The 23,829-nt window shown below is 39.3% G+C and overlaps 1 protein-coding gene across 4 annotated transcripts in view; it reads right to left on the reverse strand.

Annotated features, from left to right (window-relative positions):
* Positions 1-8,160: 8,160 nt before the first annotated feature.
* The window catches only part of ELAVL2 (ELAV like RNA binding protein 2), a 96,681-nt gene continuing 81,012 nt past the window's right edge, over positions 8,161-23,829 (reverse strand). For 2 of the 4 annotated variants that reach the window (XM_065747084.1, XM_065747085.1), the window contains exons 4-7: positions 16,171-16,324; positions 13,707-13,932; positions 9,222-9,260; positions 8,161-8,780 (exon numbers count right to left, since the gene is read on the reverse strand). In XM_065747084.1, coding sequence (XP_065603156.1) covers positions 8,450-8,780; positions 9,222-9,260; positions 13,707-13,932; positions 16,171-16,324 — 750 coding nt within the window. In that variant the 3' untranslated portion in view covers positions 8,161-8,449. The remainder of the gene's footprint in view (positions 8,781-9,221; positions 9,261-13,706; positions 13,933-16,170; positions 16,325-23,829) is intronic. The other 2 variants (XM_065747083.1, XM_065747082.1) reach the window with 2 other exon arrangements.

The following is a 23,829-nucleotide window of genomic DNA, read 5'->3' on the forward strand; positions in this document are numbered from 1 at the left end:
CCTAAAGTTAGATGTTCAGAATCCCTAAGATTTGCCAGTTGCTGAAGGTATTTAAGAGGTCACAATGAGAAACAAAATCTTTACAACCTTATAAGTGAAGTGCCATTTTAAGTGAACATGACACTTCCTCACTGACAGCAAAGGAGCCTGAAACAGAGCAGACAGACAGAATTAAACCAGGTAGATCACAGTTCAGTCTTAAGTCAGCCTGGAGTTACTCAAGCAGAGTATCAACGCGTTGTCATAATGTAGCTCTGGGATACAGGAGGGTTCATTCTCTGAAAGAAAAACATCAGCAAGTCTGAGGGGACATTAACATCAGATGCATCCAACAGACTCCCTCACTCACAGCCAAGGTGATCTGCTGAAGAGGATAAAATGCTCATCCTTTAGATAAATAGGCTCTTTTGCTCCTACAACCAGGCTCAGTTGCTTGTCTCATCCCATTTGTTACTGGCACTCTGCCTCCACTAGATGGAGGAAAACTCATTACATAATGCCTCAACAAAATCCTCCCCAAATCTTATACAATGTCCATTCCTTGTATTAGACCTTGCAAGGATTGCTTCATGGTCAAAGTCTAATAAACAGAAGATTCAGAACAGGGCAACGTCTTAAGATCTCAGCCTTAGCATACCTAAGAAGAAAGAAAATATTCCCATCTGGAATACTGTAAATAATTGATCTTCTTCAATGGAAGACAATACCTGCTAGTCCTAAAAGACAAGGAGGGTTCAGAAAGGCTTTGCAGTAGCATTATTAGGAACTAAAAGTGGTCAGAGATACCAACTTTTTTTTGTCCCAAGAATTCTAACCTTGCCTTTGTATGCTAGGTAGGACTTCCATCGTTGTCCTAGACAAACAGCCCTCTAGAGCTCCTGCCAAGGAGAAACATGTATGCAAAAGAGAATGTACAGTTATTTTGATACAAATGATAATCACCTTAAATTTGTGAGGAAGAAAATTCAGTCACATCTCACAAATTTCTCACATCTCTTCCTTTTGGGGTAACAGCCAATGAATCTGATTTTGAACAGTTTTACTGAGGTCTTAGTCTACAGATTTAACACACTCAGATCAAGTCTCCAAGAAACATACACTTCAGTGGTGACAGTTCAGTAAAACCCAATAAGAATTTTACTTCATTTTATTAGAGTTCTTTTATTATTAGACATTTCATTTAAAAAATACTTAATTAGAAATCCAATTCCAGTTTTTTAGCTCACTTTTTGTCTGAAATCTCTGTGAAGCAGGAAGAGTACAGAAGCATGCTACCACCTGTCAAGACATACTTTATTCTGTGTTGTCAGAATTCTAAAGCTCTAGTACACAGGCTTCTACTCTCTTTGCTTTCACAGTTTTGATTTCTCCTTTTGATTCTTGTCAAGCCTTAAGCACACCATACTCCAACAACTTAACTCTCCTTTTTTAGTAAGATGCAACTGTTTCAAGTTTTGCCTCTTGCCTCCCTCAGTTGTTCTGGGATGAGTCAAATTCCTAATTCATTATCTTCAGGATATATAGCAACTGTTATATTATTAAGCCATCTAGAAGATGTAAGAGAGTAGCCAGCAGCATCCAGGAACAAGCTCTTACTTGGAAATAGGTTTGTTATTCAGCTACGGATTGGATTATGTAAATCCTGTTTGGGAAACCTACTGAAACTAATTTGAAGATTGCCCTTTCTAGTCTTTGCTGAAGTACGTAAAACACAACCCAATTCTTATTCTTAGGCTTTTCCTCTGTTACTTGTAGAAACCTATTTGAATGGCTTGGAGAAGGGCAACAAAAGTGGTGAGGGGTCTGGAGCACAAGTCTTATGAGGAGCGGCTGAGGGAGCTGGGATTGTTTAGTCTGGAGAAGAGGAGGCTCAGAGGAGACCTTATTGCACTCTACCACTTCCTGAAGGGGGGTTGTGGTGAGGAGGGGGTGGGCCTCTTCTCCCTGGTAACTAATGACAGGACGAGAGGGAATGGCCACAAGTTGCGCCGGGGAAGATTTAGATTAGACCTGAGGAAACATTTTTTTTCTGAAAGAGTGGTCAGGCACTGGAATGGCCTGCCTAGGGAGGTGGTTGAGGCACCATCCCTAGTGCTGTTCAAGAAGCGTTTAGATGAGGTGCTAAGGGATTTGATTTAGTAGTTTAGTGGGTAGGGATGGTGATAGGAGGATGGTTGGACTAGATGATCTTGTAGGTCCTTTCCAACCTAATGTACACATGAAAACTATGATACACAACAAACAAGTCAATTATTGAGAGATCAGAGAGGCAGGAGAAAACACTTGTTAGCTTTTCATCTCCCTTTAACTGATCTTTGCTTGTTAGATTGCTATGAAGTATATTGGGAAGAGAGAGTATATCACACTAGTGAATGATTAAGAAATCTGGTATGAAATAGGAGAAACAAAATCAAAGAATAGGAGAGACTTTAAAGATTAGAAAAGGAACACAAGTAATCATAAGGTTCAGGAGAAACAAGAGTCAGAGAGAAAAGAACATGCCATGTCAGAGAGACTACAGAATAAAGTCATATTTCAGTCAATCTACACAACACCTGTATTATATTACAAGCACATCAGTTGGGATGTAGTCTCAGAGCTACAAGATAACATCAACTGTCTTGTGTGGCTATTGAGCATTAGCACAATGAACATAAATCTGAAGAAGCCTGAACTCCTTCAGAGAATCTTTTGCTTATACAAAAGAATAAAGAAAGTCCACCGTTCATGTGTAAGTTATCTGCCTATGTTTGTTTCAAAAACAGTAAATCAAAATTCCAGTTGTGAACGTTTTGGTTTCTGGTAGTAGATATTGCAGCTGTTTGCAATGTATAGCAGCACATAAGTTCAAGACAGAAAGCAGTTAAACATAAAATCTCTGGAGTAAATCCCTCAGAAAAGACTGTCAACTATTTAACACAGAAGACAGACAGCTTTAAGTAGAATGCAGAACATTCTGCATATATGCATTTATTTTATTAAGTATACTTTGACAAATCTCTTTCCTAGAGAACAGGCCGCTAGGGAATATGCTGCATTTCTAAAATGTAACTTTTCAGAAAGGTGGGAATAAAAAACAAGGAACTGATTTTCACAGTTACAAAGCTCTTTGAGGCTGTTTGTCTTTCAGAGGTACTGGTAAACAATCCTGTTGTATCAGCAGCTTGGTGACCTGCAAAATTCCTATCAGCAGAGAGAGCATCAAGTAGATACCTGAAACTAAATCACTGCACTCAAAGCAAGTTCAGTAAGGGACTACTGCCTAAATGAGGATAACTTAATGATAGAAGTCGTTTCAAAATAAAAAGCAGCTTTTCTGGTGGTTTTTGTAAAGCATAAAGCATTTATAATCTACATGTTGAGAGCACTTCTATCAGCTTTTCTTGCAGTACTACAGGGTCACAAGAAACACACTGACATCAACTCATGCACAGAAATCATATGACATAGTACATAAAACAGCTTCCATGAACTTTATGTAGTACTGCTTGGTTTTTAAAGCAAGGTCCTTCAAGAATAAAGTTTTCCATGTTTGCATTGGTGTCTCAAAACACTGGTAAAAACCAGTGTGTACAAGATGATACAGCAAGGTACCAGACTTGACCGCCCAACTTCATTCTGTCTCCTAAACCACTGAAATTATTCATGCTGTTTTGAAAGTATCAACCAGCTTACATGGCTTGCTTTTTTTTAATTACTTTTTTTCTCTAGTGTGCAGAGTAACAGAAATCAAGCCCTTCAGATCCAGGCTACGTTTCCCATAACAACAGACGCTTTTACATGTCATTAGATAATCTATTTCATCTTTTTCCACCAAATGAACTCAAACTAGACCCGGCTTTGATTTGAGCCGCTTTTCCCTGATTATTTTCTATGTGTTAACAATACCTGCTGTCCCAAAGTACTAGACATCATTGCAGTGCATCTTTTTGAAAGATGCCATCTACTGCAAAGCTTCATTAGCATCAGTATAAGAAAAAAAAAAATCAGATCATCCTCGCTTTTAACATCCACTTACTACAATTTCAAATCCAAAATGCCCCAAATGAAACAAAAGCTGCAAGAATAGCTGGATCAACGAAGGTGACAAAACCAATGTGTTCAATTCCAGGCTCTTTCACACATAATGGAACAGCTCAAACTGTCTTAATTTCTCCAGCTGATGTACAAAAACCCTGTTTGCCTTAGAAGAAGCTACAAAATTCTGTTGGGGAAGTAACATTTAATTCTTGCTATTCAAAATTTTGTTTTAGCCTAGTTCACCATTCCTACTCATTTAGTAAACTACAAGCCACATGTTAAGTGATGATGCAGCAAAATGCAGACATTAAGCATTTGTCAGGACTGCCCAAAAGTACAGCTAGACGGTACTTCATAGCCACTGGGTGTCATACAACAGATGCATACCATAAGCATAGCCAACGTTAAATAGCTGACCACTCAAAAGCATCTTCCCTCTTTGCACCAGGAAAGTGCTCTCTTGTCAAAGGAAGGCTTTTCTAGATGCTGATGGAAAGGTAATCTTCCACAGTTAGTTTCATTGCACACATTTTGCACAAGAGGAAACACAAGCCTCAAGCATGCTTCTGCTGTGACAAATCCTTCCACAAGTCTCCATGCTACCACATGTTCTCTGGTCACAGTTCTCTCTCCCTCTAGGGTCATGTTTCCTGCTTATCTCATCTGTCACTGTTAGTTCCCAAACTTCAGGGGAGGTTCCTGGAACTCTTATCATATAATTAATTACAACACTCAAGAAGGAACTAGTCCTCCATCACCACACCCTCATAAATGGATTTCGTGTTTTCTTCCATAGCTTCACCATGAGATGTAAATATAGCAAGAAAAATACCCTTTCTGTAAGAAATCCCATCAGGTTCCCTTATTCACCAGCTCTGACTTACCCAAAGCGTTCAGCAATCACATTTCAGAACTTAACGTTTTTCTGGACTTCTGAATTTACAGCTGGTAAATTTTAGTGTTGCTCACTGACAGCCTGTTTACCTGCAGCTAATGCTCAAAACATAAACAGTTTTCATTTTAAACTGAAGGCAATTACAAAAACACATTTTGCTCTTACTTCCACATAACAATTCTACCAGCTACTCACGGTGCTTTAAGCTCTGAGAACTTAAACCACTCTTCTGTGAAAGTATGCAAGCTGAACAAAGATTTCTGCTGGAATATGAACTCCACATACAGTCATTCTATTGTTGCCAAGCTTTGCAACTGGCACCATTTCAGTACTCCAACTACCAAATTATATAACTGTATAATGTCACCAGAATGCTTCTGTATGTAAATAATTTGTTAACATCGTCTGTGATTAATAGACATCTTGTGGGATCTATCCTTCACACTTACAAGCAAATCTACGTAAACCGCACTCCAATGCACTGCACTGATGGGAGATGCTCCATAGTGCAACACATACAACATGGTTATCCATCAAAACACTCTCACATTGAAAATGTGAAAAAAAGTGTGAAATAAAACTGCTATAAGTTACATGCTGCATTTGCCACTACTGGAGTTTTATCATCACTGATGAAAAATCATTCTCACTCATTTGAGAAAAAGTCAGTGAACTTATGAACACGTATACTTTAAAAGTCAATGATAAATGTAAGCATTCTTCAAGCACTGAAAAGGTGAAAGAATGAGGTAACCAGTTATTCATTAGCCACGCACTCAAAGAATAAAAGGAGAAAATTCAGTAATCAAACAGGAAAAAAAAAACACTGAAGAGTACATCCTTCTCCCTCCTTTGTAATTTCCTAACACAGTATTAATTTAGCTATTCTGAATAGCAGGTGGCTAGACAGTAAATTCACCTTTCATGCAATGTGTTTAACAATCCTCATTTATTATATCTGCCTCAGTACTGAGCAGTCCATGAAACAACAAACTGAAAACACTTGATACAAACCCTAACAGAACTGGTGTGGAGCTCCACTGCATTGCCTGCTTGTAAGTAACTAGCAACCTAAGCTAAGCTAAAGCAACTCTGCAGACACCTTTTGCTCAGGTTGCTTACCTGTGAAGAAGACAACATAACAAAACGTGCTTCATTAGACTGTTTTCCCTTCAACTTTGTTTACTGATGTACTGAACATGAAAAAGTACAAAGAATCCAAACAGAAAAGAAAACATGTACAACCTCTTAAATACTCAACAGAATATATTTTCTATTCCAACAGATGTGAATTAACTATACATCTTCAAATAAATACCAACCTTACATTTTACTAAGTGCTCTGATAACACTGTAAAGTGAAGCCCAATTTACATGCCTTCTCATCAATGCTGTTGTTTGCTAGTTATAAGGAAAGAAGCAGGTTGATATTGTTTTCCCTAAATTGGAAAGACTGTGTTTCCTATAGTATATACAATTTAATGCGAAAGAGCTTTAACAATCTAAAAGCACCTAAGAATGATAAAGTACTCAGGAAGTCAATTGATTTTTGAATAGCATTGAGTGGGTCAGCATGAAAACTCGCTTATTCACTTTAGCACGCGCTTCGCAGTATAAGTACTGTACTGTACTGAAAAATTTGTTAACTACAGTTTAAAAGAATAAGAACCAAACGCAACAGCAAAAATAGTGTACAACTATGTTTATGCAAAGAACATTGCTTTTTTTCTAAGGGGAAGCATATAAGCATCTCAGTTTATACAAAAAGCAGGACATAACTATATAGTTGTCAGTGCATCCTGGCGAAGGAATCCAAACCGTCAGCTTTTTTTTCTCCTCAAAAATTTAATATAAGCTAGATGCTAATCAGAAAATATTCTGTAATTCTTTAATTTCTTCAATACATGGTAAAGACCTTCTATGCCCCCAAATAGTGACTGAAGCATTATACAAAGTTAAGTTTCAGTAGCATACAGGTAGTTATGGGTTTTGTACGAAAAATGTAAGGAAATTTGTTCAGAACTTATTATTATACTCATTTTTAACCACAAACATTTATAACTCAGAATGTAGCATCACTATAAACAGCTGAAGCTAGACTATCTACAGACAAAAATAGCAACAGATTTGATGCACTGTAAATTCAAGTCCTCAGGACAACAAAAAGCAGACCTCAAGTAACAATGTTAATGTCATTTACAAAGAAAAAAAAATCAAACAAAAACATTCAGAATTACCATCACTTGGCATGTAAGTTGAAAAACAAACAGAAATCAAAATTAGCCAAAAGATTCATAACTCAAGTTCTTATTTACACTACACAAAGCTCAGGTGTTAGCCTTGGACATAACTTTCAAATACCTCCAAACATACCCAGCTGCTGTGCAAGCCATGCACAATGTCTTTTCTTAGGACAAAACAAATCTTCAAACAATAGCGAGTACATCACTAAACACCATGAGCTCAATCTGAAGGGAATTCTTTAGGAAGAACAGATTTTTTTTCCCCCCCGTCTCTTAGTATTTAAGTTTCCAGCTTGCTCTTACATAGATTTTTTTTTTCAGTTTAATCTTGCTTCAAAATCACAAATCAATGTGAGCCACCTATGTCAAAAACTCCACTGATGATTACAAAAATGAAACCAACAGTGCAGCCAATCAACTCTACTTATTAATAGAAATGTCTCAAATTTCTACATCACAAAGCTTTCTAAATTTTCCCAACAGGAAATTTCCTGTTAAGTTTTAAAAGCTCACAAGGTGTCATATGAAGATATTTCTCAAAGTATTCAAGTCAAAATATTTGTTCCAGGACCAGTACAAAGTTTTTGCAAATTTTTTTTTTTGTCTTCTATTTTTTTTTTTTTTAATAAAAATAGATGCTTTTTTTTTTTAATTTTTTTTTTTTTTTTACACCCACATCAAAGAGGCTCGTAACTCTTTGGCAACGTACTGCTTTACGAAAAGTTCTCCGGTATTCTTACAATAAGCTTTTATAATATGTTCCCCTTCCTCAACCCAAACACTAAATAGAAAATAAATACTGTGTATAACTTTATAAATAAGATGTAAACTTCAAATACTTTTCAACAATGACAACAGCAACTCATCAAGTTGTAAATCAAACACAAGGCGGACCAAGATATTGTAAAACAAACTTAAAACAGTACATCACAAAGCCTCAGCATTTACCCACAGGTTAATGGCAAACGTAATAAAAACAAAACAAAACAAAAACTTCTTCCCTTAGCTGAAACATTTTAAAAAGTCCACCTTCTTCAAAGAAGGCAATAGAATGCACTGTGACAGGTAAAAACCCTGTACCTCTTTTCAGTAATCAAACACAAAAGGTATTTAAGAAGTTCTAATTCAAATATTAACAATAAAAAAATCTCACGTATTCTTAGGATGCTAAATAGTCATTTTATCCCCATATCCACACTGGTATACAACAAAGGCATTTACTATCAGAAAGCTTCTTGGAAATTGCCTTTGTTGTATAGATTTCAAATATTAATGCACTGAGAATCACTTGCTAGGCTTTGTGTGTTTTGTTTGTTTTAAAGGAGACCTGCAGAACTCTGTCCCCGAGGCGGTATCCATTCAGACTAGCTATGGCCATAGCTGCCTCATCATAGTTTGTCATAGTCACAAACCCAAAGCCTTTGCACTTATTGGTATTAAAGTCACGGATGACCTTCACGTTGGTTACTGCTCCAAAGGGTCCAAACATTTGCCAAAGGATACTCTCATCAGCATCAGGAGCCAAATTGTACACAAAAATGCACCATCCAGTTCCTGCGTGTCCAGGGATATTAATTCCAGCCAAACTTGTCATTCCATCAATGGTCATGGGAGGAAACCTACTGAAGAATGAGGGGAAACAAAACAAAAACAGAACACCTGTTTTAATACAGCAAATAAGTTTCAAAACACAACTTTTCATAGGTAGTAGACATAGCTGGAACAGTGAAGTAATTTGAGATTTTCATCATTCTTTTCATCTGTACAAAATTCAGCGCACAGATACACAAGTGTGGGAACAATGTTTGGTTTGGTTGAAATGGAATAAGTAACACAGAAGAATAAAAGGAAAGCATGCCAGAACACCAGAGAGGATTAAGTCATTTGGTACACTGATCTTCAACAAAAGGTTTGTCTTTCATGCACAATTCACCAAAACAAACACAGCTGAAGTCTCAACAAGTAAAAATAAGGCTTACTGAAAAAGTAAGGCTAGTCAAAACATTTTCTCTCAATGAATTGGTTCATTGAATCTATTCAGGAACTGAATAGTTCTTTATTACCTCTTTACTCCGTAAGCCATGTTGAGCAGATTGTCCAACCTGAAAAATAGTCAGCAAAACTGTCTTAACATTTAGGCCTGGAAAAGTCTTGAGGAAACCTCGTATGTTATTATCAGCTCCTCTGCATCGTATTCTGTAGAAGCTCATTAATAGCTTGAATATGACCATTACAAGAGCTGCAGCAACCTACTACACACCACACAGTTAATGTAATACTACAGATGTTCTTAGGTAGCATCCACAATCCCAAGCGGATGTGGTTCATAAGTGTTTTAAGTTCAGAAAAGATAAACTTATTGGACTTAGTGCACCACTACCATAATACCAGCAGCATAAAGTTGCCATCTGCATACACTACAGTGAAACCTTCCAGATTACAGAACTGTTTCTGAGGAAGATTCTCCTAAGACTTCTCTCAGTATGCTGACATGAGCAGACAGACGTAAGATTTCGGAACACCAACAAGTACTAGAACATGCGTTGGAAAAAAAATGGTTTTTTAAACTATTTTCTTACTCTTTTCTGGAATAAGCTGTTTCAGAATATTGACATATACACTACAGGCTGTGAACTTCTTCCAGGTTATTTCTTCCTTCAGCTTCTCCCAGTATGCAATCCCATCGTTAAACCCTCTGGAGCTACCTAGACAATATTTGAAGCAAGCAGCACTTTCTAGTCCTATTATAATAATTTCAGTAATAAGACGGAACCTGCTTCTCCAAGAAAAATATCTTCCTAAAGCAGCTCTTGTCTCCTCCTGGCAAAGTTTAGATGTGAAGGGGACAACTTTTTCTTAAAGGTTACCTTCAGGACACTACATAATATGAGCTTAATAGAATATTTACATTATTCAGTTTTTAGCTTGCAGCTGTCTTGCAGATCTGTTCCTTACTGTTATTTTTTCCAGTAATGAACTGTAAGATTCAAGAAGTGCTGGTATCACAAGGAATCTAAAGTCAAGGGCTGTAATTGTGTAATTAATGCACCAAAATAAAAGGAAATGAAAAATGATTTGGTCTTGCAGGTAAGTGAGGGTCAAACTACAGAGTATTTTGATTTTGCAGTAAACAGGGTTTGAAGGACACACGGACAAGACAGTAAGCCGCTGATCAGCTAGAAGAGCATAAGAGGAAATGAAAGCTGCCTGCCAACCATCAGCATGCTTGTGGATTACACAAGTTTACTCTCACTAAAAATCTGGAGGGGAGAGAAAGGTAAGTTCCAGAAATATCACCACTACAGGTATTTGTTGCACAAGGGACTGAGAACTTCATACAGTAACAGTGTCAAACTAACTGTTTTCATCAGTTATTGGATGACCTTAAGAGACATGGCAAAGATGGAATTTACCTTACAATTTTTAATTGCAACCTACAGGAACTGAGGAGCAGTTACAGAGTTACAGATTAAGCTGCTTTCCAGAGCGCAGACCAACATCTCTATTGAGAAAAGCATTTTAGTGACCCTTTTATTTCTCACTGGTAAGTACATGCTGACAGTGCATTTTCAGGCCTCAATCATTAATTAATTGAAGACAGTAATCATTAATTAACTGAAGACAGTACAGCTGCATCAGGTTATCCTGCTAACATCTGAAATTTTAACCAGGATTTTTTTCCTTTTTTTTCCTGTGGAAGACATGAAAGACCTGAGCTGTCAGTGCAATCTGAACTATACCATCAGCAGCAGCTGAAACGCTGCAACAACAGCATGTAAGCAACACCCAAAATAAAGACATCTCTCTTAACAGTTACCAACACTTAAAATTTAGCAAAGGCTCTCTCTTCCAGAAAACAGAAGTCTGAAGACAGAAGTAAAATGAAGAACTAACATCTGCTGTTCCAGTTTCACTGCCTGACCAGTGGGTTCTCCATCAGCTCAACCTTCTACTTCTTCCACACCTACTAAGGAAGAACTCAGCCTTCCCACTCACTGCAGGCCTGATATCCACTTGATATTTCTTGCTACAATTATGCTTTTAAGTGGAGTAAATTGCAGCATCTCCGCATGGTTGTCACAAGCATTAACTTTACACTTAACATCTTAGCAAACACTTCCAGTGAAATTTAAACTGGCATTCATAAAAATGCACTGTTTATTAAAGAAGAATCAGGAACAACCACAGGTTTAGAAGTTTCAGTTGCAGCAGGTGACTACTGAAATTGCATCATTTTTCTTCCCTAAGAAGTACCATGAAAATTCCCTGAACACTGAATACAAACGAGTACCCCTCCCATTAGTGCTGACCTCCACTGCTGTTGGGTACTTGTGGTACAAAGGGTGAGAAGTTAGAAACAGTCTGGTCATTCCACCAGAAGCTCTGACCACTGGGACCTACAAGCAAGGGTGGCCCACAAAGAAACCTCTATAAGAGTGCTAAGTTGTCTTTGTTCTAAGCAAATGGCAAGCTAATTTTGTTGTTTGAAAAATCCAATAGCACATCTTAAAGCGTACTAATATACAGCACATTCCAGTAATGCGGTCTGTAGTGGAGGCTGAAAATCAGCAATCAAAGTCACTGAAAACAGCAAGGGGCTCAGGAATGTAGATAATATGATTTTTGCTTCACTCTGTTCTCACCATCTGTCCTTTTCAACACTCTGAATTATCACACCGAACTATATGCTGAAGTTTCCACATAATCAGAACATATAACCACAAAAACAGACACAGAAGATACAAGTTTGGAATAAGGGAAGACAGCAGCATATACTCAGACAAAAACCGAGGACAAAATCTGAAAGCCAGAATGGGGGGGAAGTACATGTGGTCTTCTGGAGTAAGGCTTCTGCCTCTTGTTGTGCATCAGCTTCTGTCAGAGCCTTCTCCTGTCATCATGCTCTTACCTACCAGCTCTCATTTGGGGATGAATGCAGCATGTACACGAATGCTGAGCTGCAGGGCACATCACATAATACTTTGTTTTTCTAACTGAACCCCAGTAGGCTATGTCAGGCCCCACATGATTTTTGGCTGGCTGCTGTCACATACAAACATGGGAGATTGCAGACACAACCTTAAATGCGCTGCAGGCCACTTCAGTAGTTAAAGCACATTAATACTGGCACCATGGGTGGTTAGCACTCCCTCCACATACAGTGCTGTTAGATACAACACTAGATTATACTTGTGCATACCCTCATTTTCTTGCCTTATTTCCACCTCCTCCTTCCATAGAAATGGAGCAATTGCCCACAGGCTTCCTGGTATCATGACTGGTTCTACAGTAGAATTTATCTAGCAATCACTCGTTCAAAGGCTCAGCTGACAAAAGTGATGAAGTAGGTGCACTGCATGAGTAAATATGCACTGGCAAGATAAAGTGTCATTTCAGCTGAAGTTGTGATTCTGAAACAAAATCAGCAATGTTAATTCCAGTTTCACTGAGCAGGGGGAAGTAACAAGGTTTGCCAACGTGATGGTAATTTTCAGTTCTCTAAAAAGATGCAAAAAAAATATATACTTCTGTAATCTGTACTCTGGTTTTAATTAACCAATGGAATACTTTCCTTTCTCTTAATGGACTTTAGGACTGAAAGGCTTTGATAGTCTGAACTTTATTTTAGTATAATTGAAGACATTTAAGAAATTGGCAGAATAGCATTTGATGAATAAAGTTAATAAAAGATGGACTTGAGTGGCCAATACCCAGATCATTAGATCTTAGGCTTAAAAGGGCCACTGAATATGATCTGTTGTAATCAATGATGTGGCATTTTAAAAAGCCTTTCTTCCTTACACTTAAAGAACAACTCTGCATCGTTGACTTTTGTTGGGGTTGTGATGAGAAGGCAATATTTTTAAAAAACTAATACACATACATACATGCTCTTTATAAGAGCATAGTCTGTATGAGTTGTCCCTTTGCTCCTGCAGTTGGAAGTACTTGCATCTATAAGCAGCGCTATGCTTATGAAAGTCTCACAGCTGATAATCTGAAAATTGCTTTCACCTCAATTGTCACACTAGGGATTTGATTTAGTAGTTCAGTGGGTAGGGATGGTGATAGGAGGATGGTTGGACTAGATGATCTTGTAGGTCCTTTCCAACCTAATGAACCTATGAACCTACATGGGTTTGGGAAGAGAAGGCGTGATAGATATGTGGTGTATCACGTGGCTAAGAGATAAGTTTAATTGCTCATGTTGGTTTAATCAACTTTCAAATTAATCAAGAAACCACAAAATTAAACGCAACCTTAATTTTGATTTTTAGTGACTGTCTAGAATAAAAAGAAAGTTATCTCATTTTTAAACTCTCAGTAGATTTACTAAATGCCTTCCTGCCATCAGTAGGTTGGAAAACATTCTCACATTCAGCTATCACTTGGAGCATAGCTGCAGAAACTCCATGTTTCCATGGGTTTCCTTCATATAAATCACACAGAACAGAAAGAGGACAAAGGAGAAAGCAAAGAGTACAGGTAAACCAACAGGCCCAGGGAAAACATCTTCCAGCTCAGTTACGCAGAAGTATCTAACTTACCTAAAACGTTGAGCCTGCTGAGCTAGAGGCGCTGGATACCTTCTGTTTGGAGAATGGTACAGCTGGGAAAGGATGGCCTGACTGGTTTTTTGGCTTGGATTGTTAGCAAACTTTACAGTAATGGGCTCTGCAGCAGCTGGAGGCTTCTGGCCATTCAAGCGTTTGATAGCTTCTTCTGCCTCAATACGCTTGTCAAATCGAATAAACCCCACACCTCTTGACAGACCTGCATACGGTGAAGGAGACTAATAAATTCAGAGGCACATTTGACAATATTTGTTTTTTTTCAACAAGTGCTATAAACAGTTGCAGAATTTTTTACTTACTAGAACTGGTCTAGTACTGGTAGAAATAAGACTTAAAAAACACTGCAGTGCTTGTTTTTTGGGTTGCTTTGTTTTATATTAAATAAGGCAAGTCTCTTCCTAAGAAATCTTGGAAGATTCAACTCTTGTTCTGAGTGAAGAACACCGTCAAGGCAGCTTGAAGGCAAATATACAGGCTGAAACAGTCATTTCAGAGGGATGAAGGTAGACTCAGAAGTGCAGAACTCATTTGCACTAACCTCTGTAGTATCTAGACCATTTACAAAACTCCAAAAATACATTCTTCTATTCCCCAGAAAGGAGAAATGCCTTACGCTATTCTGCAGCATGCCATCAAGTTCACTTTGAAGCCAATATGGTAGAAGAATAAAAAGAACAGAGAGGGTTCTAGGTTGCACTAATAGGAATTACAAGGCAAGTTTATTTCTGTGAGACTCCTTTCAGCATACAATCATGTTTTTGTTGGGGATGCTTTTGAAGGAAACTGATTTTTTTGGACCACAGATTTTTCATAGGTACAGGCAAGTCAAAGATAACAGGCAAGGAGATTAAGTATTTTTAGAAAGTCTTAGGGAAATAATAACTCAAAACCTTATTCTGCTGCTTAAATGTAAATGTACTGAGATGTTAATACTTGCACCAACCACTATTAAAGCTTCTATAGCTAATACTCCTTTGTTGTGTGCTCAGTTTAGCACTCCTGAATGCATGTAGAAGTCTCTTACATTTCTGTTGTGAATAAGCAGACAAGTAGTAATACCTTCATTAGGTAGGCATTAACTAGAAGAAATATGCTGTTATAAATAGTGATTATTTAAATCAAAGTGACAACAGGCATAAGAAAGCACTGGAGGCAAGTGTCACAGTCTCAACTTCGCATTTTTCATCGGACAGTTTTTGTCACAACCTTATTATTGATATCATTTTGAGTCTCTCTTCCCTTCTTGGCAACTTTGAAAAAACCTTAAACTTGAACAACAACCCATGTCAGAGAAGCACTGTGTTCACAGCAGTATTTATGAGTACTGAAGAATTACAGCAGGCAATTTCAGAAGTTTGCATGTACTTATTAGTCCACATCAAATCCCACCTTTTCTGTGCAATAATATAAAAAAGCATTCTGTAAGCAGTTATTTGTCAAACAGAGTAGAAATATGTCCAGCAAATCTGCATCTTCTACAGGTCACTACTTGGTATTTATTATTCATTTTCCAGCTTCTCTGTACTCAAAGCATCAATATTAAGATTTCAGTTAAAAGAATTGAAAACAAATGACTGTGCAGTCAACTATATCAGCCAACTGTCAGAAAATACACATGCTTGTAATATTATCAAAGTAAGGCCATTTGAAAACCTTAAGCCAGCATGGATGCACAGCATAAATGCCTTACTGTCTTAGTTTGAAGAGTAACCACAGATGTTATTGACATTCATTTACTTATTTAGAAACACAACTAAAATGGGAACTGAACTGTAACTCACCACCTACTAGAGCTTAATTTTAGTTAAACATGCAATCTCTGAAGACATCTAAAAGGTGTGTGAATGTGATTCCTAGGCACATAGTTTAGAGGTGGGCTTGCTACTGCTTTGTCAGCAGCTGGACAACATTTTGTGTCTTTTCCAATCTAAATACTCCTACAGCTGTTTAAGGCATTGCTAACTAAATGCAGAATTTAACTTCTGAGAAACTCAATGTTTATGTTCTTCGGTGTGCCTCAAGTTACTGAGGCAATCATGAAGACAGTCTTAACAGCAATTAACACTCCAGATCTGTTCTGCATAAAACTTAATTTAAAAAAAGAAAAAGGCGTTTAGTAGCATTTCATAATTAGCATGGGAACTACTTTGATACAGAAGCTTGGAAAAGGTGATAATAGGTATAGATTTATTGCAAGACATGAAACAGGCTTCAAACCAGCACCTTCAGGGTGGAAATGACATGACTCAAACTGGTTCACAGTACTCCACAACCTACTTTTGTCCATACATATTTATGAACAATTCCAGCAGAAATTTACATTATCTAGCCCCTGTACACCTTTAAACATTCTAGAAACAAGACTACTTTCCTGCAAGGTGAAATATTTTTCAGATCTCTAGTCTAAGAATGAAAGAGTGCAAAGCTGCCTACTTACCAGTGACTTGGTCAACTAAAATACGTGAAGTAATAATGCGTCCACACTGGGAAAAGAGTTGTTCCAGCTCTTTCTGACTCATTGTTTTGGGAAGTCCACTAACATACAAGTTTGCATCTCTGATAGAAGCCGAACTCGGTCGCGCATAGGAAACCTAAAAAGAACATGAAGAAATAAAAATGCACACTACCACAATATTTGAAACACAAAAAACTACACTTATGAGATACTGAAATGTTTTTAAGGTCAGCCAAAGCTTACTCCACAATGACAACTATGTGGTCACTGGTGAGAACTGCTGTACTAAAGAAATGCAACACAGATTGGACGTTGACTGTGTAAAGTATCATGTATAAAGCAACTTAAGCAGTATTCATAATAAAGGAGAAAAACTAGGTATATACGCCACGAAGTCAGTGTAGAAGTATTCTTCCTCACCAATTTTAAGATTAAGGAGGAAGATTATGATCTAAAAATACTTTGAGATCTAAAACTACTATTAACCATCTATTCACCATCTGAACTGCCACACTCCATCTGAACTGCCACAAGTCCATGGGGCCAGATGGGATCCACCCAAGGGTGCTGAGGGAGCTGGCAGAGGTGATTGCCGAGCCACTTTCTGCCATCTATCAGAATTCCTGGTTATCTGGAGAGGTCCCACAAGATTGGAGGCTTGCCGATGTGACTCCCATCTACAAGAAAGGCCGTAAGGAAGACCCAGGGAACTACAGGCCTGTCAGCCTGACCTCGGTATCAGGGAAAGTTATGGAACAGATGATATTGAGGGAAATCACACGACACGTGCATGGCAATAAAGGGATCAGACCCAGCCAGCACGGGTTCACCAGGGGCAGGTCATGCTTGTCCGACCTCATCTCCTTCTATGACTGGGTCACCAGACAGGTAGATGAGGGAAAGGCTGTTGATGTAGTCTACCTGGACTTCAGCAAGGCCTTCCACACGGTCTCCCACAGTATTCTCCTAAGGAAACTGGCAGCCCGTGGTGTGGACAGGTATACTCCTCTAGGTGGAGAACTGGCTGGAGGGCCATGCCCAGAGGGTAGTGGTTAATGGAGTTAAGTCCAGCTGGCGTCCTGTTACAAGTGGTGTCCCCCAAGGATCAGTATCGGGGGCCATCTTGTTTCATATCTTTATTGATGACCTAGATGAGGGAATTGAGTGTACCCTCAGTAAGTTTGCAGATGACACCAAGTTGGGAGGATGTGTCAAACTGCCTGAGGCTAGGGAGGCCCTTCAGAGGGATTTGGATAGGCTGAACAGCTGGGCTGAGCTCAATGGGATGAGGTTCAATAAGGCCAAGTGCCGGGTCCTGCACTTTGGCCACAATAACCCCATGCAATGCTATAGGCTTGGGGCAGAATGGCTTGAAGAATGTAGAGGGGAAAAGGACCTGGTGTTGGTTGATGCTCGGCTTAACATGAGCCGGCAGTGTGCCCAGGTGGCCAAGAAGGCCAACAGCATCCTGGCCTGTATTAGAAATAGTGTAGCCAGCAGGAGCAGAGAAGTGATCATCCCCCTGTGCTCAGCTCTGGTGCGGCTGCACCTCGAGCACTGTGTTCAGTTTTGGGCCCCTCACTACAAGAAGGACATTGAGGCCCTGGAGCGTGTTCAGAGAAGGGCAACAAAACTGGTGAGGGGTCTGGAGCACAAGTCTTACGAGGAGCGGCTGAGGGAGCTGGGATTGTTTAGTCTGGAGAAGAGGCTCAGAGGAGAGCTTACTGCACTCTACCACTTCCTGAAGGGGGGTTGTGGTGAGGAGGGGGTGGGCCTCTTCTCCCTGATAAATAATGACAAGACGAGAGGGAATGGACACAAGTTGCGCCGGGGAAGATTTAGCTTAGATTTGAGGAAACACTTTTTCTCTGAAAGAGTGGTCAGGCACTGGAATGGCCTGCCTAGGGAGGTGGTTGAGGCACCATCCCTAGTGCTGTTCAAGAAGCGTTTAGATGAGGTGCTAAGGGATTTGATTTAGTAGTTGGGTAGAGATGGTGATAGGAGGATGGTTGGACTAGATGATCTTGTAGGTCCTTTCCAACCTAATGAACCTATGAACAACAAAAAATACAATCAATGTCAAGTTAAATATCAAAGCAAAGACAGTACAAAGCATTTAGAGATTTTAAGATGTCAAAGATTAGAGATTTTAAGATGTCAAAGATTAGAGATTTTAAGATGTCGAATGGACTACCTATGTCCATTTTATATGTACAGAGCTCACTATAAAATGACACACAATCATACACAAGGTGAAAATAAACAGTCACATCACTAAGAATGAGCAGCTGAAGAGGTAATACAACAATGAATGGCCTGAGTTGGAAAGGACCTCAAAGCCCAGCCAAATTTTACTTGCTGCCTCAAAGTGCATGCTAGCATGTTATAGAGAAGATCACAACTGAGCAACCACACTACTGGAACAGGACAGAGCGAAATAATTCGGGGTTTTCCTTGTACAAAATATAAAGGTAAGAGGATCTTCAAGCAGGAGTTAGATTTATCCCCCTTCTCCTCCGTAATTCAAATTCTGCCTCTGGACAGCTGGAATTTGACCGTGTAAATCTATCCTTTGCATAATCCTTTGGCATCTATTTTCAAATGCTTTCCACCTCATTCACACACAGGTCATTGAACTACAAGACTCCTGTGTAAGGTGAACACAAAACAAAAAGCAATTAATACTGATTGCCCCAGCAACTGAACAAGCAGAATCCTCAACGCTGCTTTTATCATCTGATCTTCTACAGAGTCTTTACAGAAGGTTGTCTCACTGATAGGGGTCGATGTACAAGAATTCTATCTGTCCAATGCAAGACATGCTCCAACACACTCCGACCTGCACCACCTCCCTCTTTAACCTGAAAGCTACACAAGAACTACAGAAATGTTTTCGAAATCCTTGTTTTTTTTGTGTCCAGCATATGCAGCGGGGAATAACAGCAACCTTTTTCACGTACTTTGAACATTTTAACTGAGGTGTTCAGATTTAATTTTAACAGAAAAGCTGTCAGTGCCCAGTTTCACAAAGCAAGAATGAAGAAACTTCCCAGTTTACACAGTTTATTTCAGTTCTTTGTAGAATAACATTCCTCACTGGATCTGAATCCCCTTTCCTTTAAGTGTCATTTTCTCTCCTCTTTCATCTTCCAGAAATATGCTCTAGGGAACTGTCCAAAAAAGAGCTGATGAAAGTTACGACTATCAAGATACGAGGTTGCCAAATATCCTTTTATAGGAAAAATAATCTAGATTCAGTTTCTATTACATCATGTGAATAAACTAAACCACCCCACAGAATACAGGGGAAAAGATCTATTGAAATTTGCTATGTGATTTTGGGCGAACATAAAACAATTTTTTGGACAAATCTAAATCAAACCTCCCTATGAGGACAGACTGGAGGAGTTGGAGCTATCCAGCCTGGATATGAGAACAGTCAACAAGGAGCACTAACAGATGATGGACAGCAGCTCAGCTATCACCTCCTCCAGATCCATCATCACTCTTGGGTGAATCTCACGGACTCATGGCAGTCCAGTTGGAGTAGTAGGTTTCTGACTGTTTCCTCCTGACTCGTGGGAGGTTTATTCTTCTCCCCAGCAGAGACTTTCAGGTCAGAGTGTGGAGTACCCTGAGAATAAGTGCTCTGACTTCTAAAGACAGACATAAAAAGACATTGAGAACCTGATCCTTTTCCTTATCCTCAGTGGTGACATTCCTATGCTCATCCAGTAAATGGAGATTCTCCTGGTCCTCCTCTTACTGCTCACTTATAAAGAATTTCTTGTTCCCTTTTACCCCAGTGGCCAGGTTGAGTTCAAGCCGGGCTTTTGTCTTTCTAATTTTCCTCTCTGCACATCTTAGCAACTTCTCGGGATTCAGTTTCTGAGTTGCACATCCCTTCTTCCACAGGAGATAGATTCTTTTTCTCCTGAAGCCTCAAGAAAAGCTCCCTGTTCATCCAAGTCAATTTTCTTCCCCACCAGTTCATTTTGTGGCTCAAGGGGTCAGGCTGCTCCCGTATCTTTAAGATTTCCCTCATAAAGAGCAACCAGTTGCCCTGGACTTCTTCATTCTCCAAGACTGAATCCCAGGGGATGGCCCCTACTAGCTTTCTGAACAACTCAGAGTCTGCCCTCCAGAAGTCCAAGGGAGGTTTTGCTGTCCCCCATCTTGGCTCTGCCAAGAACTGAGAGCTCTACAATTTCATGGTCACTCTGTCCAAGGCAGCCCCTAATCTCCACATCTCCCACCAGACCTTCTCTGTGAACAGCAGGTCTAGCAGGGCAGCTCCTCTGGTAGGTTCTTTCACCAGCTTCAGCAGGAAGTTATCTTCCATACACTCCAGAAACCTCCTGGACTGCTTCATCTGTGCTACATTATATTCCCAGCATACGTCAGCGAAGTTAACTCCCCCATGAGGATAAGGGATGGCCATCATGCAGCTTCTGCCAGCTGTTCGTAGAACAACTCATCTGTCTCTTCACACTGGTTAGGCTGTCTATAACAGACCCCAAACCAGGATATTTGCCTTGTTAGTCCTTCCTCTGATATTTTATCAACAGGGATTCAACCTTATCCCCAGTCACAAGCTCAGTAACATCAAAGCACTCTCTAACATAGAGAGACACACCACCACCTTCCTTGCCTATCCTTTCCAAAGAGCTTCTAGCAGCCATCCATTGCAGCACTCCAGTCATGGAAGTGATTCCACCACATTTCTGCAATGGCAACTAGGTCATAGTTCACCTACCGCAAAATGTCTTCCACCTCTTCTTGTTTGCTGCCCATGCTGCATTCACTGGTGTAGATGCACTTCAGATGAGCCCCTCGCATCACCCCTAATCCCATTAATACTCTCCCAGGCTCACCTCTAGCAGGCTTGGTTTTATCCCCTCCACTCTTCATATCTAGTCTAAAGCTCTCCGTACAAGCCCTGCCAACACCATTTCCCCCTTTACAACAGGTGATACCCATCAGCAAGATCTCAGGCCAGGTGCCAAGTAGACTGACCACCCCATGATCAAAGAACCCGAAATCCCTGCGCTTGGACCAGCCTCTCAGCCATGCATTTAGAAGATGGGTTTTCCTAGTTGCCTCAGTGTCCTATGATTCTATGTTCTACAATTCTATCTCAGCTTCCAACATTTCACAGAGCTCTTCTGTCATCTGGTAATATACACTGACCAAGATTATTTTCTGTTATTGAAGGAAAGAAAAAGTAAATTCTTTGATGTGTGTTCTAACTTTTTCAATTCACCATAAACAAAAATAGTTCATTCTGAGGATTTTACACAGCAGTTGGGAACTGATAAAGCTTCTCTTTTGATCAGTTTTTGCTAACTAAGAACTTAAAAGGGAGTAGTACCCTATAAAAAGACAACTAAGGATTATTCCTAGAAGATTATATGAACTACTAGCTAGAGTAAGATAAACACAGCAGGAGTGTTTCAAGGTATTAAGTGCCCGTAACTTGCTGTATGAAGCCTCTAATTATCACAATCATAGTACCAAAGTATCAAAATGGCTGATTATGGTTGTTTTGCAGCACCAGACAAGTAATTTATTCATATACTATACAACACTTCCACGTCAATCTCAATGACGAAATCTCATGAACAAGGCAGCAGATAACAGATATTAGTGACAACAGCAATTGCATTCCTGTGCAAAAGCACAAGGCAGATAAGAAGTTTATCAGGTTCTTCCACAGAGGCAAACAACTGTGATTTCTGAAAACTTACTAGTTGTGATTTCATACTCAAGTCCAAGTCACTGATATTCTCAGAAAGACAGCAACAGAGAGATACCCAACCAAATAATCATTTTCAGATGAGCATTCGCAAAGTGAAGTTATGATGAGCAGAACTACAGATATGAAAATGAGTGGGAAAGCACAGTATTAAAATCAAACAGAAGAGGAATCAGAATTCAGCTACTAGAGGCATGGGAGATCTCCTGACACAGCCAGATCAAATAACTGATTCTGTGAGTTCTGGGCTGAATGGTCCGACACATGCTCAAAAGAACTTTTCTTGAGTGGTAAATCCGCTACCACCTCAGGGCTGAGCAGCCAAGACCCAGTGCTTACAAGTTATGTTTGACACCAAGTTCCTTTTTATTCTTTATATTCAACCTTCATTCTGCCTAATGCATGGTTTTGCTTGATCTTGGAGTTTTCTTTACTCTTTTATGAGCAAAAAGGTGTAAACCTTTAATATTCCCAGGTACACAAAGGTAAACTGAACCAGTGACAGGAAAACATACAGAGAATGAAGTTATGCTGCAATCAGATGAAAGAAAGATAGTGCTGGATACCTAAGAGGTAGAAAAACATAACAACTAAGGAAAAGGGGACCAACAAAGCTGCTGTGAGCTTCTTTAAGAAATAGAACTGCTATATTTGGTATAATATCTTGAGGAGATCCAGGTCAGGTCAGAGACAGACTGCTTGAGCAGCAGGCATAATAAAACATCCAACTTAAAAACAAGTAGGTCTGAACAGCAGGGTTCATGCCTGTTTTCAAAAGGAACCCCTGCACTCCTCAGAATTCAGCACTGTTAGCAAAGAGGGGGTACAGCAAAGTCCTTTTGGTAGTGGTACACCATGAACCTTCCAAACAAAATTTGATGCAAATGGAAGCAGGTACAAAGGGGTTCTACTTTACTTAAAAGTAGATGAAGAAAGACAAATAGCTGCACAGATCACTGGCACAACTCAATTTTACTGGTCTTTTTTTCATTCTCTTTGCAATCAAGATGAAATGAAAGCTGCTTTATCTAGTCTGAATTATACTGTCCAGCAAGTTTTGCTTTCTGTATTTGTTCTTGTCCCCTAGAGAAAAAGTCAGCATTCCAGGGAGTGAGCATTCACTGGAAAAACAGTTAACTTATTTTATACGTAAGAATGCTGTATGATCAAACATTTCTCTGCTAAGAGACTTAAAGGGAAAAAAAAAAAAACAGCAAGAACAACCCATAGTTTGTTCAAGATTCATTTGCCAAAGAAGTGCTGTGGCTAGCTCTGAACTCAGATAAATACCTGTTACTCAACAGTTTTCTAAGCATGAGTATTTCTAAGCTTATAGAACAGAGGCTGCAGAACATAAGCCTTGCAAGCTGTTTTCAAACAGGAAAAGCCCATAAGAACAGAAGATACCCAAAAGCTTGCTTACGACAAACTTCAGGCTGCTACAGTTTTCCCAGACTGTCTTGAGTTTGTTTTAGAAGTAGATTATATTGCTCTTGATAGATTAAATAACTCAATTTTCTACACAATCTGTAGAGTCTTATGTAATAATTGGACTTCCCATCCAGCTGTCCACTGCCCAAATCATTCTGATTCAACACATGAGACGAGTTAAAACAACACAAGCAGAAATGAGTGCTGTAAGGTGTGCAAGAAATCCTCTCCAAGAAAAACCTTATTAAGCCAGTTAATGGACCTGTGAGGCACTATTTAATACCTTCTCCTGCTCAGCTGTACTAAAGCAGGCTAGAAGCAAATAGCCATAGCACAATGTCTGCCTGATCAGCAGTTGGATCCAGCAGTGAAAAGAATGAAAATTCACCTTTCTTCCTCATACACTGGCCTGACAGATATCTCTGCTGATGAGCATAGCCAAGCAACAGAGGAAC

This window comes from Cyrtonyx montezumae, unplaced genomic scaffold (assembly GCF_038088225.1).
Source record: "Cyrtonyx montezumae isolate F1298 unplaced genomic scaffold, pur_monq_1.0 scaffold_41, whole genome shotgun sequence".
In the NCBI taxonomy this organism is placed as follows: domain Eukaryota; kingdom Metazoa; phylum Chordata; class Aves; order Galliformes; family Odontophoridae; genus Cyrtonyx; species Cyrtonyx montezumae.